This window comes from Sarcophilus harrisii, chromosome 4 (assembly GCF_902635505.1).
Source record: "Sarcophilus harrisii chromosome 4, mSarHar1.11, whole genome shotgun sequence".
In the NCBI taxonomy this organism is placed as follows: Eukaryota; Metazoa; Chordata; class Mammalia; order Dasyuromorphia; family Dasyuridae; genus Sarcophilus; species Sarcophilus harrisii.
In genome coordinates, this window is record NC_045429.1 from 192,097,085 (window position 1) to 192,112,067 (window position 14,983).

At 32.9% G+C, this 14,983-nt stretch overlaps 1 protein-coding gene across 1 annotated transcript in view; it reads left to right on the plus strand.

Moving 5' to 3' along the window:
• Nucleotides 1–14,983, plus strand: part of AK9 (adenylate kinase 9) — a 116,829-nt gene that overhangs the window by 72,337 nt on the left and 29,509 nt on the right. Inside the window, exons 27-31 of the mRNA XM_031964424.1 lie at nt 679–803; nt 2,149–2,368; nt 7,130–7,195; nt 8,876–9,085; nt 12,225–12,443. Coding sequence (XP_031820284.1) covers nt 679–803; nt 2,149–2,368; nt 7,130–7,195; nt 8,876–9,085; nt 12,225–12,443 — 840 coding nt within the window. The remainder of the gene's footprint in view (nt 1–678; nt 804–2,148; nt 2,369–7,129; nt 7,196–8,875; nt 9,086–12,224; nt 12,444–14,983) is intronic.

A 14,983-nucleotide genomic window follows, 5' to 3' on the forward strand; every position in this document is an offset into this window, starting at 1 on the left:
CAATATTATTTCAACCTTTTTGTTCATAGACTATATAAGATCTCTGAATATCATTAATCAAATCATTAATCAAATGATATCAAAATATCATTATTTTGTTTTCTGTAGTTTACAAAGTCCCCCATAATCTATTTCTGCAAGTGGTCAACTGCCATTACAAATCATTCTTTCAAAGCTATAAGCAATATTATTTTAAATCACCTGTTTTTCATTGATCTCAGGCATATGGTTGTCAGATTTACAGTTTCAATGGTAAAGACAAATGTACATAGACTTAAAACTGACTAACTTAAAAGCTAGTTAAATCTCATATATATTTCAGTGGGGACGTTTATAAAGTGATTGAATTATAAGATGAATTACACCAGCCATTTGTGAAAAGAATTTAGTCACAACTTTGCAATTGTTAATGTTAGTATTTCATATATTTTGACTATATTGAATTTTGGCACAAAATAAGTCAAAATTTTCAACTTCACAGATGTTAATTTTAGCATTTTCTTTATTTTTATTATATTGAATATCGGCACAAAATAAGCCAAAAATTTCAATTTTTTTCCATAAGCCCTAGTATGACATTAGCTTCAGAGAAATAATAGCCTACTTAATCATTTGTATACTCCTTGTTAATGTGTGTTTATTAATATTTTCCCCTCATTTGTCTGAATTTATTTTAAGAATAAAGAATTAGTGTTTACTGATGAGGAAGAAGCTATTAAAGCAAACCTTGTGGAAAATGAAGCATTACCATCAGAAATATTGGAACTCTATCTTTCCGAATGGTGGCTTAAAGAACCAATACGGTAATTTTGACTTTAATAGTATCCTTTTATATGTTTTCCTTTTATTTCTGGGACAGCGCCTAAAATCAAAAAGATTCTCTTTCATGAATTTAAATCCAGCCTTTTGCCTCATTTTCTCATCTGTAAAATGAGCTGCAGAAGAAAAGGGAAAACCACTGCAGTATCTTTGTCAAGAAAACTACTAATGGAGTCATGAAGAGTCAGTCACAACTGAAAAATAAAACAATGCTAATAAAAAATATGGGAACAGGGAACAATCACACAAACTTGCTTCACTTCATTGGTAACTGGGAAAGTTCAAAAGCACTATTCATTCTTTAGAATTCAGGCAAGCATGCCATCATAATACTGATTAATTTATCTGAACAATCAAATTTTGTAATTAATTTCCACAAGCTCTCACAACTAAAAATATTAAAGGCCTTAATCACATTTGAATTTGAAATGGAAATCAGGGAGGGAGAGAGGGAAAGAGAAGAAGGGAGGGAAAGAAAGGAAGGGAGGGAGAGAAAGGAAGGGAGGGAGAGGGAGAGGGAGGGAAAGAGAGGAAGGAAGAGGGAAGGAAAGAGAGGGAGGGAATGAAAGGAAGAGGAGGGAGAAAGGAAAAGGGGGAAAGGGAAAAAAATGAACTAGAGGAGAAAAGTCTTCCTGACTCCAGGCCCAACAGTCTATCCACTGTGCTACCTGTCTCATTAATATTGTTAATTCTTGCTTAATTTATTTTGATGGATTGTTTATTCACCTGTAGACAACTCTCCAAATTTCTTACATGCTTTCTTTATCCTTCTCCAAAGCAGTCAGCATTTTAGCTGATTCAATTGCTTTATAATGTTTTTTTTTCCACTAATGATCTACATTACCTTGATTATTTTTTAAAATGATTTTTATCTACTTGTGTGGCTTTTTTTAGACATGTTTCTCCTATTTAGTGTTTTTATTGATTGTTTTTATGAGGATAACTCTTTCCAATATTCTCACTCACCATTAGCAGGGTACAATTTGGATTTCCACAATTTTACCCTTTCAAAAGAATGTAACAAAATAATAAATAAATAAATGACAACAATCAATGAATAAATGATGTATAAATAACAAAAACCAAAAAAGGTAAATGATAAATAACAAAAAACCTAGAAGAAACAAAAGCAGAAATATGCTTTAAAAATTAAATAAAATAATCTGGAAAAGCTCTTTAAAATATTTGTGTAATATATGTTTATACAAAATTTTCATTTTTTGTTTATATTATATATGTTATATTTTTGTTTATAAATGTAATTTCACTTTTAAAAGTTGAAAATATTTTTTAAAATAAATTAAGCAAATTATGAATTTTCTTATCTAGCTCCACAGGCTTTATTCTAGATGGATTCCCACGAACTCTAGAAGAGGTACAACTTATGGGTGAGCATGGATTTTGTCCAGATGCTGTTGTTGCTCTCTTAGTTGAAGAACAAGAAATTATAGATCGCCTAATTTCTGGAGCTATTACAAAGTGGAAAGAAAAACAAGAAAAAAGGGCTGCAAGAAATACACTTATTAAAGAAATAAAGGCAAAAATTAGGGTATGTATATCTTTAGAGAAAAATCTAGTAAAAATTCCAAGAGAATAAACTGATTTAGGAAGTAAGCTCCTTGAGGACAGGAAAAGTTTTTTTTTAACCTTCTTTTTTTACATTCTTCATCACTTGGCAAAGTCCCTAACCCACAATTAAGTGGTTCATAAATGTTTTTTTGATTGATTGATTGATTTTCATTGTACTTTTAATAATAGCCTTTTATTTTTCAAAATACATACAAAGATAGTTTTCAACATTCACTCTTGCAAAACCTTGTGTTCCATATTTTCTCCCTCCCTTCCCACCTGCCCCCTCATTAGACAGCAAGTAATGCAATATAAATTAAATATGTGCAGTTCTTCTAAACATATTTCCAAATTTATCATGCTGCACAAGAAAAATTTAGATCAAAAAGGAAAAAAAAATGAAAGAAAAAACAAGCAAGCAAACAACAAAAAGGTGAAAATACTATGCTTTGATCCACATTAAATCCCTATAGTCCTTTCAGATAGCTCTCTCCATAACAAGTCTATTGTTTAAAATAGACTTATTGTTTAAAAGAGTCCAAGTCCATCACAATTGATCACCACAATTGCCATATACAATGTTCTTTTGGTTATACTTACTTCACTCAGCATCAGTTCATGTAAATCTCTCCAGCCCTCTCTGAAATCATCCTGCTGATTGTTTCTTATAGAACAATAATATTCATTACATTCATATGTTATAACTTATTCAGCCACTTCTCATCTGATGGGCATCCACTCAGTTTCCACAATATACTTTTTTTAATGTATCCTCTTAGCATATTGCACAGTAAGATGGATTCTATTATTTGAGGAATAGCAAGGAGACCAATATCACTGGATTAAAGAATAATTAGAGAGGGTGTTGTTCTTCCATTGTTTCAAATCATTTCAGCCTTGTCTGACTCTTTGTGACTTCATTTGGGATTTCCTTGGCAAAAACACTGGAGTGATTTGCCATTTCCTTCTCAAGTGCATTTTACAGATGAGGAACTGAGGCAAACGGGGTTGAGTAACTTGCCCAGGATCACACATGTAGTAAGTGTCTGAGGCCAGATTTGAACTCACAAAAAAGTTTTCCTGATTCTAGATCCCTCATTCTGTATAACCCAGCTACCCCACTTATAAGGGGAGCAAAGTTTAAAAAGACTAGAAAAATAGGAAGAGATAAAAATTTTGAAGGACTTTAAAGGCCAAATAGAGGGTTTTATATTTAATCCTGGAGTTTAAAGGGAATCACTTGAGTTTATTGAATAGGGTAGGAGATGGAATCTGTGTTTTAGGAAAAATCATTTTGATATTTAAGTGGAGGATGAACTAGAATTGGAAGAGACTTGAAGCAAGGAGATGAATGAGAAGACTTTTGAAATAGTCCAGAAGGGATTTGAGAGCTTTTACTTCAGTGGTAGTAGTGTCAAAGGAAGCATAAATGCAAAGATAGAACCAGAGACTTGAGAGCAAAGGGGGAGAGAGTAAGGAGTCATGGATGACATCCAAACTGTGAGCCTATGGAGCGGGAAAATGATGATGCCCTGGACTAACAGGGAAGTGAGGAAGAGGGGAGATTTGAGTTGTAGGAGAGGCAGGATGAGGAAAGGAAGATAATGAGTTTTATATGGGCCATACTGAGTCTAAGTTATCTATAGGGCATCCAGTTGAAGTTGAATACTGAATACCAATTCCAGACCCTTTCTTTTGCTTCACACTTTGAGAGTGTAGTGAATCTGGAATGGGGGTGAAGGATGAGGGGGAAGCAAAATCTTGCAGAAGCTAGTTCTTGATGCTTTTCAAATCCTCTCTTTTTCATTCTCATTGCCAGCACATTAATCCAGGTTCTAATTACCTTATATTCTAATAGGTTACCAGTCTCTCTCCCATTTTCCAGTTCCTACTCTAGTTCACATTGTTCTTTCTAAATGGGCACTTTTGACCATTTTACTTTCCTGCTTAGAAATCTTCAGTGGTGCCCTATTGACTATAAGGCAGGTATTTCAGTTCAGCATTCAGGACTCTCTATATGGCCCCCATTTGCTTTATTTCCCATTTCTCTCTTAAATGGATTCTTTATTCCAAACTGCTCACCTTTTGCTTAAAGGACTTTCTCACCACTTTGCATTTATTCATACCATTACCAATTACCATACCACCATTTCCATACTATGCACATTTCCATACATCTTCCCCAATTCTTTCTTCCTGTACAAATCTTAGTTTACTTTCAAAACCAACTTACATTTCACCTCCAAAATATGCTAGCCCAAACTGATCCCCTTAACAATCCTGAACTTTCTGCATATACTATTCATTTGATTATTAATCATGTGTAGAGAAGCTATTTTTCTTCTTATTAGTTAAATCTTATATTAATGGCTTCTTTCTGTAACTATACTGTGAGAACTTTAAAAATAATAAATTATATAAATTTTATTTGCTCCACAGTGCCTTGAACTTAATAAATACAAGGTCTGAATATGAGCTAATGAAAATGATTTTTTAATAATCATATCAGAACTTAGAAAAGAATTTGAAACAAAGTAAGGGTCAATTGATGGCAGAGTGACTAAAGAAACTGGTAAATAATTAAACGTTATTATATGGTAAGAATTTAGGAATATAAAGAATTCATGGAACTATAGGAAGATTTATGAGTTTTGAAGTAGAACCAGAAAAAAATGTGTATATGTGTATGCATGTCTATACATAAATATATACATACATATGTATGTGTATATATATATAATTTAATAAATGAGAAGAATACCAAAAGGAAACAAAACTGTGAGTTATTGTTATGACCAATCTTGGAGCTACAGCATAGATGAAATAAACTTCCTCTTCTCAGCAGAAGGGTAGCGAAACATGGGAACAAAATGATATATATGTTGTAAGACATGGTCACAGGATTGATTTCTTTTGCTTAGCTATTTTTAATAATAAGACAAAGATCAATTCTCTGAACAAGGACAAAATATCTGAAAATTACTGTGATGTAAAAGTAAAAGATATCAATGAAAAAAAAATTTTTTAAAACATACCAGGACTTTTATATCTAAATGAATTATGTACAATAACAAATCATCATTTGAGAGTAGATTTTTAAGAACAACAAATAGTCATTCAAAGATAAGTCTAATGAATAAGATTATATTTAAGGTGAATAATTTTGTTTGTGATTTAGCTGACCACAAACTAGATTTAACTATTAAGGAATGTGACCAATTTTCTTTCGTGACTCATAAATTGTCTCCAAGGGCAATTCTCAAAGAGGAATCCAAAAGCATTCTTAGCAACAAACACTCCAATCATACTCTAAGCATTGCTGGAACAAGTCCACAAGCTGTTAATTTTAAAGGCAACACCCATTTGAATGTAGTAGTTCTCATATGTTTATTTTTTTAATGTCTCAATCTAGAGTCTTAGTGTATATTTCTCAAAATCATAATTTCAGAGTTAGAAGGGACTTCAACAACCAACCCATACTTCAACAAGAATTCCCTTTACGTCTCTAGCTAGGGATTAACAGGTTTTGCTTGAAGATCATCAATGTGAAGGGAACCTGCAACCTACCAAGAATGTCCATTCGACTTGGAGATAACTCTGATTGTTAGAAAGTTTTTCCTTGTATTAAGCCTAAATATCTTTTTTGTAACTTCCAATTCATTGACTGACTGATGAATTTTCTCAAATGAAGAGACAAAAATAGGAGAATAAACTCAGCTGAATAAAAGTACAGTATTATGCATAAATAATTTATAGGTATATTTAATATGTGCATGTTTGGTTACATAATGGCAATTACTCAATTATGAAAATACAAGAGATCCTCAACAAATAAAATCTATATTTAACGCTGTTTTAAAAGATGCATGCATATGTAAAAATTCCACAAAGAGTCCCAGTATCTCTCAAACTGACTGGACATACTTGGTTAAATTGTGGTGATAAGAACCTCAGGCAGCTTCAGAAATTATATGTTTCCTTGGACCCTGATCTAGACTTCAGTAGATCTGAGTCCATATCCTAATATTGATTTGATATCCTAGGTGAGAAGAACCACCTCAAAGTCCAGAGGTGAGACAAAGGAGTCCACAATCCCAGAGGTGCTGATTGGTATTCATGCCAGGTTGCAGGATATAACAAAGGATCTACTGCCTTTTATTTTGTCCATGTTACCATGATAAATGCTAAGCATCCAATGAGACATGCCATTTTAATCACACTATGGCTGGCCATGGAATATCCTTAAGAAGCATATCTAACTGTTTCACATACAACTGGTACATTTTCAGATTTTCAGAGAGCTTGCCCTAGCTAGCACTACAACACTGTTCCTCAAAACTTTTTATCCAGTGACTTTTAGGACTCCCCCATTCCTCCTTCTATATCCTCTATATGACCATTCTTTCTCTCCAGAAAAAAAAAGTCCAAAGTGACTTGTCTGAAGAAAAAGATTAGTAATAGATGGGCCAAGTTTCGGGGGCAGGAGGGGGGGGAGCAGGGAAATCAGAGCCAAGGGTTCAATACATCAGGAAAGGAAGAGGACAGAAACAGTTACTCCACTGCTTTGAGATTTCCCCATCCTATTTGTAACTCTTCCAAGACTTACAAAGAATATTGAACTGTATTTTTAGGTAAAAGCTAACTTTTAATCAGTCTTTTTTCTTTACAAAATTAAATCTATTTCTTCTTTTACAGGATTCCTTTGTCCCTTAGAAAGTTAAAGCTATTCTTTCTTTTATAGGAGGACCAGATTGCTAAAAGAAGGGCTGAACTGATAGCAGAGAGAGATAAAAGAAGAAAAGCAGAGGTAAAAAAAATAATTGGAAACTTCAGATGGAATATAACCTACATTGCTGCCAGAAGCCAGTTTTTTTAAGTATTTCTCTGTTGGATTTTATTTTTGCTTTCAGCTGATATTTCCATTTGAAGTCAGAGAGATCTGAATTATCTCTACTTAACCAAATGTCACGTCAAGCATGTCACATTAGCTAAATGCATGTCACATCAAAAATTTAGCACTTGTGAAATTTCCCTCCCCAAAACATAAATGACAAAATGGTAAATGTTTTATAGGTTGTGATAAAATAATATGCTAAATCATTGGAACCCAATAGCACTTGAAAATTTGCCTCTCTTGATAAGACTCTGTGTTCTTTAGTTTCATACTCAGTACTTGGTACATTTGGTAACGAGTAAGTGCTTCATAATATTTGTTGACTTATTGTATCCCATAGAATGCACAGCATGTAAACTTGATATTTTAATGCTCAGATTTGCCCATATTCAAGCAAAGAATGAGTCCCCAAAGTATTATGTATTTTACTCGTGTTCAGACCTCAAAATAAATATAATCAACATAAATATTTAATCATTTCAGTCCTATCCAACTTTTCGTGACTTCTTTAAGGGAGTTTCTTGACAAAGATCCTAGAGTGGTTTGCCATTTCCTTCTCTAATTCATTTTACAGATGAGAAAACTGAGGAAAAGAGAGTTAAATGACTTGTTCAGGGTCACACAGCTAGTAAGTGTCTGGGGTAAAATTTGAACTTGGGTGTCCTGATTCCAAGCCTAGCACTCTTATCTATTGTACCACCTAGCTGCACATAGTTTATTTGGGGAGATAATTTTAAAGCATAAGAAGCAACTGGAGAACAAAACAGAAAAGAAGTAAATGATTGTCAACTGAATAGTGAATGAATAGAACTGAATTTTAACTGAGTGAAATAGACAGTAAATGATATAGGAAGACTTCAGAAAAGTTTTTATTATGAATTAAAGTAGTTAGAAAGGGCTTCATAGAGGAGATATTCTTTGATAAGTCTTTTGATAGGTCTGGATAGGTGCTGGGCACTTAAGGAGTGCAGTGGATAGAGTACCAGGCTTGAAGTCAGGAAAACCTGAGTTCAAGTCCAGCCCCAGATATTTATTAGCTATATGACCTTAGGCAAGTCACTTAATCCTGTTTACCTCAGTTTTCTCATCTGTCAGATGAGTTAGAGAAGGAAATGGCAGACCATTCTAGTGTCTTTGCCAACAAAACCCCAAATAGGGTCATAAAGAATCAGTCAGGATTGAACAATAAATAAATTATATATTATTTTAGGGGATGGCCATCTCTTTTATTTGTTTTGTACCCCACCAATGCTTAGTTCAGTACTTAGTATAAAGTGTTTAACACTATATGCTGAATTGAATTGAACACTATTACTAAAGATCATTAAAGCCACTTTGCATTTTTTTTTCAACTACAGGAATAAATAAGATTTTACTTGTTTAGTTATTTACTTCTGGATTTTCTTTGTAGTCAGAATTATTCAACTTCTGTGAGTCAGATTAAGCAATGTCTTACTGTATCACAAATCATTTTGTGACATGCATGTCCCAACAAAAATTGAGTGCTTATAAAATTTCCCTCCAAAAAGCAGGAGTGACTTAAAATGATAAATTATGACAAAACAATATACAAATTTAAATTTTAATCTTCAGTCAAGCAGGGAAGAAGATGATCTAAGTGAAGAAGAGGCTGAAGAAGAGGAAGAAGATAATATTGATGCTATTCTGGAAGAAGAATTCCCAAAAGATGAGGAAGAGATAAGTGAGGAAGAAGAAGAACAAGAAGAAGAGGCTGCTGATAGAATAAAACTTGAAATAGGAGATAAGTTTGAAATAGACATAAATAACCTGCAAGCTGTACAGGTTATTATTACTTTTTCTTCATGGTTTCCTTTTTTTTTTTTTTTTTTTTTGCAAAACAGTAGTGAATCAAATGCTTAGAATAAATCAAAATGGTTAATAATTTTAGCTTAGCTTCATTTTCATGCTTCATGGTTAACACTTTAATTATTGTTTACCAATTGCAATACTTCAAATGTTCCAAGGAATTCAGAATTTTACCAGAATGGACATACTTTACCTGCCATCTATGACTTAAGATATCTGCAAGTTGTTGTGGATAAAAAAAATAATCATCTGTTGGGCCAAACCTCTGGGGAAGAGCTTTTCCAAACTTAGCTAGGCTGGTCTTCAGGTGACAGATACACAAAAGCATATGTGAAATATTTCTGGAAAGGTAGCTGGAGCCAGATTGTAAAGAGCTTTAAATGACAAGCAGAAAAAAAAAATGTATTTTTTGTGCCAGAAGTGAGAGGGACTTGCTGAAGATTCTTGAGAAGGGGAGTATGCTTTAGAAAAAAAATTATTTTGGCAATTGTGGGGAAAATGGATTGAAGAAGAAATAGGCAAAAAGAGAGACCAATTAATTAGGTAATTATTACAGTAGTGATGAGAAGGGCCTAAAACAAGGTAATCAATCCATGGCCTTCTGAGTGGAAAAAAAAGGAGAAAGTCCTCCATAATCTGGGTCCCACATATCCTCCTGTTCTTATTTTACTTTGCAACTCATTATCATTGTGTGTTTCAATCAAACTGGTATCCTATTTGTTTTCTAAAGCTGACATTTCTTCTCTCCTCTCCATGCCTTTGAATAGGTTATCCATCATACCTAGAATATACTTCCTCCTCATACCTTCCCCCAGTGATATCCCCGACATCCCTTCCTCTCTTCAAAGCCAAGCCCAAGTGCCATATCCTATCTTTCTTTCCCAGTCCCTCGCACATAGTAGGCATTTTACAAAAAATTGTTGAATTGATTTGAAGGAAGACTTATGCTTCCCAAATGCATTTGACAGTACCATAAAAATAATATCATGCATAGATTCCAAATGGAAGATAAGCTCTGTAGAGAATATCTTCCAGATGTTCTTGTTTTTTAATGGCAATATATTGATTGCATCAATCTTAGAATAACACAGGAATGTTTTAATGAAATCCATATTCATTCAAGAGATATTTCCCTCACAATCAAATAGGAAAAATGAAGTGGATAAAAAGTGCATGTTACCCAGATTATGAAATACATAGTCATGAAATACTATGTATGTATGTACATACAAGCATGTATGTATATATGTGTGTATGTATGTCTGTATGGCTATGTACTTGAACGTGTATATGGATATATGTGAGTATATATGGGTGTGTGTGTATATATTATGCATGCATCTATGGATTATGCATGGGTATATATAAGTATACATAGATATGTTTATATATGTATCTACATTTATGTGTAGGTATATTCATGGGTTGTATATAACTATATATAGCTTTATGGGTGTATATGTATATATATGTATACACATACATACATCAATATATGGGTAGTCTATTTATTTATTCCATATGTATCTCTTGGATAGGTACCAGAAATGGACAATGAGCTGGACCCAGAATTAAATAGGATGAAGAAAGCAGACCAAATGACAGAATATAAAAATCTCAGAATTAGAAAAGTCCCCATAAACACCTAATCCAGTTAAAATATGAACAAGTCTCTTTTTTTTTGTTTTGTACTATATAAAGATCTGACAAATGTTAACCCAGGCTTTACTTTGATTCTTTGATTCCACCAGAGAAGGGAAAGTTACAAGACCAAAAAGATAATCCATTCAACTTCTGAATAGCTCTGATTTTTCTTTTTTTCTTTTGTCAATTATCTTTTTTACTGTGAACCTTAACAACTATTGAAAAATATTATGAAAAAAGAAAAAGAGAATCAATAAAATATTTGGAAAATATAGTTCTTAGCATAGTACCTGGCATATGTTAGGTGCTTAACAAATGTTTGTTGACTATTTAATTTTATGTTTTTAAAAACATTTTTTGAGAATATATCCATAGGTTTCACAAATCTGCTAAAGAGGTCTATATAAAAAAAATTTCCTTGACTTAAAAGGATATGTATGGTTCAATTATCTAGAAAATTCATATGCACACTTATTTCCTCCAAATCCTATATAAATAAGACACTATTGTACTTCTATTTAGCATAAAGAAAATGGTTTCTATGCCATCTTTCAAATCCAGTCTTTGATACTGGCAATGGGCACACCAATTAAGCTGTCTGAAACTCAGTTTCCTCATTTTATCTATAAAAGGAGGTTATTGGACTTTCTGGTCTCTGGAGCTCTTTCCATCTGTAGATCACTTTAAAAACTTTAAAAGTACTATGTTAATTCAGTTATCACCTCCACAGTGTAAATATTAAAAATCAGCTGTGGATGTTGAGTAGCCTCAGTAATGAACACCAAAATTATTAAGTATATATGTAAAGAAGGCTAATCAGGAAGAGAATTTTTTTGTCACACAGATAATAGGTTTTCTGTGATATGATGTGTGTGTGTGTTCCTGAAGAAGTGGTTTAAAGTAAATGCTTATCATCTTAAAGATTCGATTTTCCCTTTAATCTCCGAGTGAAAAATAATAGTCATGAGGAAACAATTTAAAAGCATGGAGATTAGAATGATAACAATAACTGATATTTATAAGTATTTTCTGATTTATAAATTGCTCTTTTCATTATACCATACTATCTCAGATAAAGAGAAGGAAGGAAATAGCATCAAAGAGTGATTCCACTATCTTCTCCAAAACCCTATTAAAATGATCATTCTAATGATTATCCTTTCCCTTGTTGGGAGAATCACAAGCAGAACTCTCTCTACTAACTGTGTTGTTGGTTGTATTTGATATATGATGGAAGAAATTTGCATTGAGAAAGGGAAATTATATTGACATTCTTAAGTAAATAATCTTTTGCTATGGCTCTACACAAGATATCTTCGAAGTGAATGACCATGGTTCACCGTTGTCTGATGTTTCATTTTTTAAAATAACATTAATGCTTTAAAAATTACAAATTAGAGTTCTTTAGAAGATAACAAATTAGACCTTCATTTTAGAATACTGAAGTCTATTTTTTATGCTTTCATTTTAGGAAGAATTGGAAAAACTGTTAATTCCATTTATTTCTATTCTGGGAGGACGGAAGCTTCATATTGTACAGTATCTGTTGCATAAGAGCCTGCAGCCTCTGGTGGAAAATCGTCAAAGTATTTTCGAGAAATGTTATCCAATACCATTATCACTTGCTCAGAAAATGCTTAATCTCACTTATAAATTTCCAAGCTCATTTGGTCAATGGGACCCTGTAAAGGTAATTTTGCCAAATATATTTTGGTTGTCTTGTTGAATATATCAAAAACAAATATGATCATAAATAATGGAAAGGTAACATCATATGCTGAAAATAAGATCTGACTTGATAGTAATGAACGTTTTTTAAAAAAATAAACAGTATAATTTAGAGATCCAAGTGAATGTCATTCTTCAAAATGATCACGTTGGAAAGGCAGATATTTACTCTAAATATGTTTCCATTACTTGTGCTCTTCTCTGGGAACAGTCTTTTGCCAATTTATAAGCTAAATACATACAAAAATCAGCTTCAAATATAATTACAACTCATTCTTTTTATTGAAAAATCTATACTATAAATTGATAATAACAATAATTGTAACTAGCATTTAGATCAAGCTTTAAGATTTGCTAAATACTATACATATCTCATTTGAGACTTACAATAAGCCCTTGAAGTAGATGTTATTATTATTCCCCTAATTTAGATAAAGAAACTGAGGATATTGAAGACTAAGTAACTTGTGGCTATTGGAACCACAGGGTTACCTAATTAGTAAATATCTAAGGTAGAATTTGAATTTCAGAATTTCCCCATTCCAGGTCCACTACCCCCTTTAGGTGGATAACCCATAAAACGTAAGTCTTTTCTCTGAATGATTGGGTTGTTTCTGATCATCAAAGTCATCTTCAAAGAATGAAAATGTGTAATCATCAAACATATTCAGAAGAATGCACTCCCTCTTCACTACCATCTCAGAGAATCCTTTAAGACGCTCATCAAGCATTATCTTTTTTTCCCCAAAATCTTTTCCTAATTCCCTATACCCTCTCTTCCTAATTATTATATATTTAATTACTCTGTATTTATTTTGTATTCTATGTATATTTGAGTTCTCTAACCTCTCTACCTCCTTGGCAGAGAGCTATATAAGCTCATGATTTTTTTCCCTTTAAAGTTCAGGCTATTTGGTCTCATCAGCTCACCTGATATTCTTCTTTATGTACTTTTTTTTCTCTCCTATTCCTGCATAGTTAGCATTCACAAAAGTAATAAATAATAAAATAATAATAATAAAAAAATCAGATTATCTTTAATGATAATTAAAAAGCCAGCTTGTCTTTAAAGAAAAATATAGACTTCAAATAAACAAGACATAAAGAGAACAGGAAAATATGGGTAAGCAACACCATTTGTCACACAGCAATGGTGGGGGGGAGGAAAAGGTGAAAAAGTGGAGAATAGATATATTCAATAGGTGCCAGTAGCCACAAAACCAGCATATTTGGGCAAGCCTCCAATCCTGCCTAGGGAAGCTACTCCTTAAGTGGATCAGAAAGCCAGATAAGGTTTTAACTGCTCACAGTTATATTCAGGGTAGCAGGACTCTTCATTTTCAATCAATTCATCCCATTGAGCTGAAGATCCAACACAACCCTTCTCCTCTAAGTTCATGAGCTTCCAGTGTTGCTGCTTATGATCAACCTGGTTAATAAAAACTATACTGTGCATCAGCACATGCTGCTGGCCAGGTCTACATAGTCTGCATATATTTATAAAAGCACATATTGTCTCCCCCAATTAAATGTTTCATTCTTTATATTTGCATTCTGGCCACCTACAATAGGCCCTGTCACATAGTAGGCATTTAATAAATGCATAACGATTTAAAATATCCCTAAGTTTGAAAGTGATTCCAAGAGATGATTTCCAAATGGCTTTAAGCACTAATGAATAGCATTTTATATTCTCCTTACTTTGCAGAGAACAGTATTTATTTGGATATTTATTCCTATTTGGATAATACTCAACTGAAAAAGCTAGAAAATACTAAGGGCAGGGGGGGAGAGAGAATTGAAACCCAAGGATATGTTGCATCAAAGGTAATTAAAGCAAGAAGGGACCATGAAGATCAGGTATCCAAACCCTTCTTTTTATAGAAAAGATATAGATATTAACTTACTGGCCCAAGGTCAATCAGTGGTAAGTAGGATTAAAAGCCACATTGTTCTGACTCCATATTCAACATTCTTAGCTGAATTTTATGGTTATGGAAACTCTAACCCAGGTGGATTTCTCAAAGCTGCTTATATAATAGATGACAAATAAATGACAAAGAAGTGACACAAAGCCAGGTTTCCTGACTTCAAACCAAGGCCTTGGTGGTAGTCTTACTCATCCTAAATGGGACCAATGTTTTCCTTTGCAAAGCCAATCTTCCAAATCAATCCTTCTCCAACCAACTTTGGACTTCATCATCAGTAAAGTTTTTTTCCTTTCTGCCTATCAAAGTCCATTGGATAGAGTAGCCCTGTGAGAATTGGGAAGTTCAAATCCAACTCAGACATTTACTGTGTGACTCTGGGAAATTCATCTAAGCTCTCCAAGTTTAATTTCCTTTACTATAAAAGAGAAATAATAATAACAGCTCTCAGGGTTGATTTCAAGTTAATATGTGTATATATATATAAATATATATATGTTTATATATATAATATGTATAAATGCTTAGCACAGTGCCTTCAGAAGACCACTAACAAATGCTTGTTTTCTTCCTT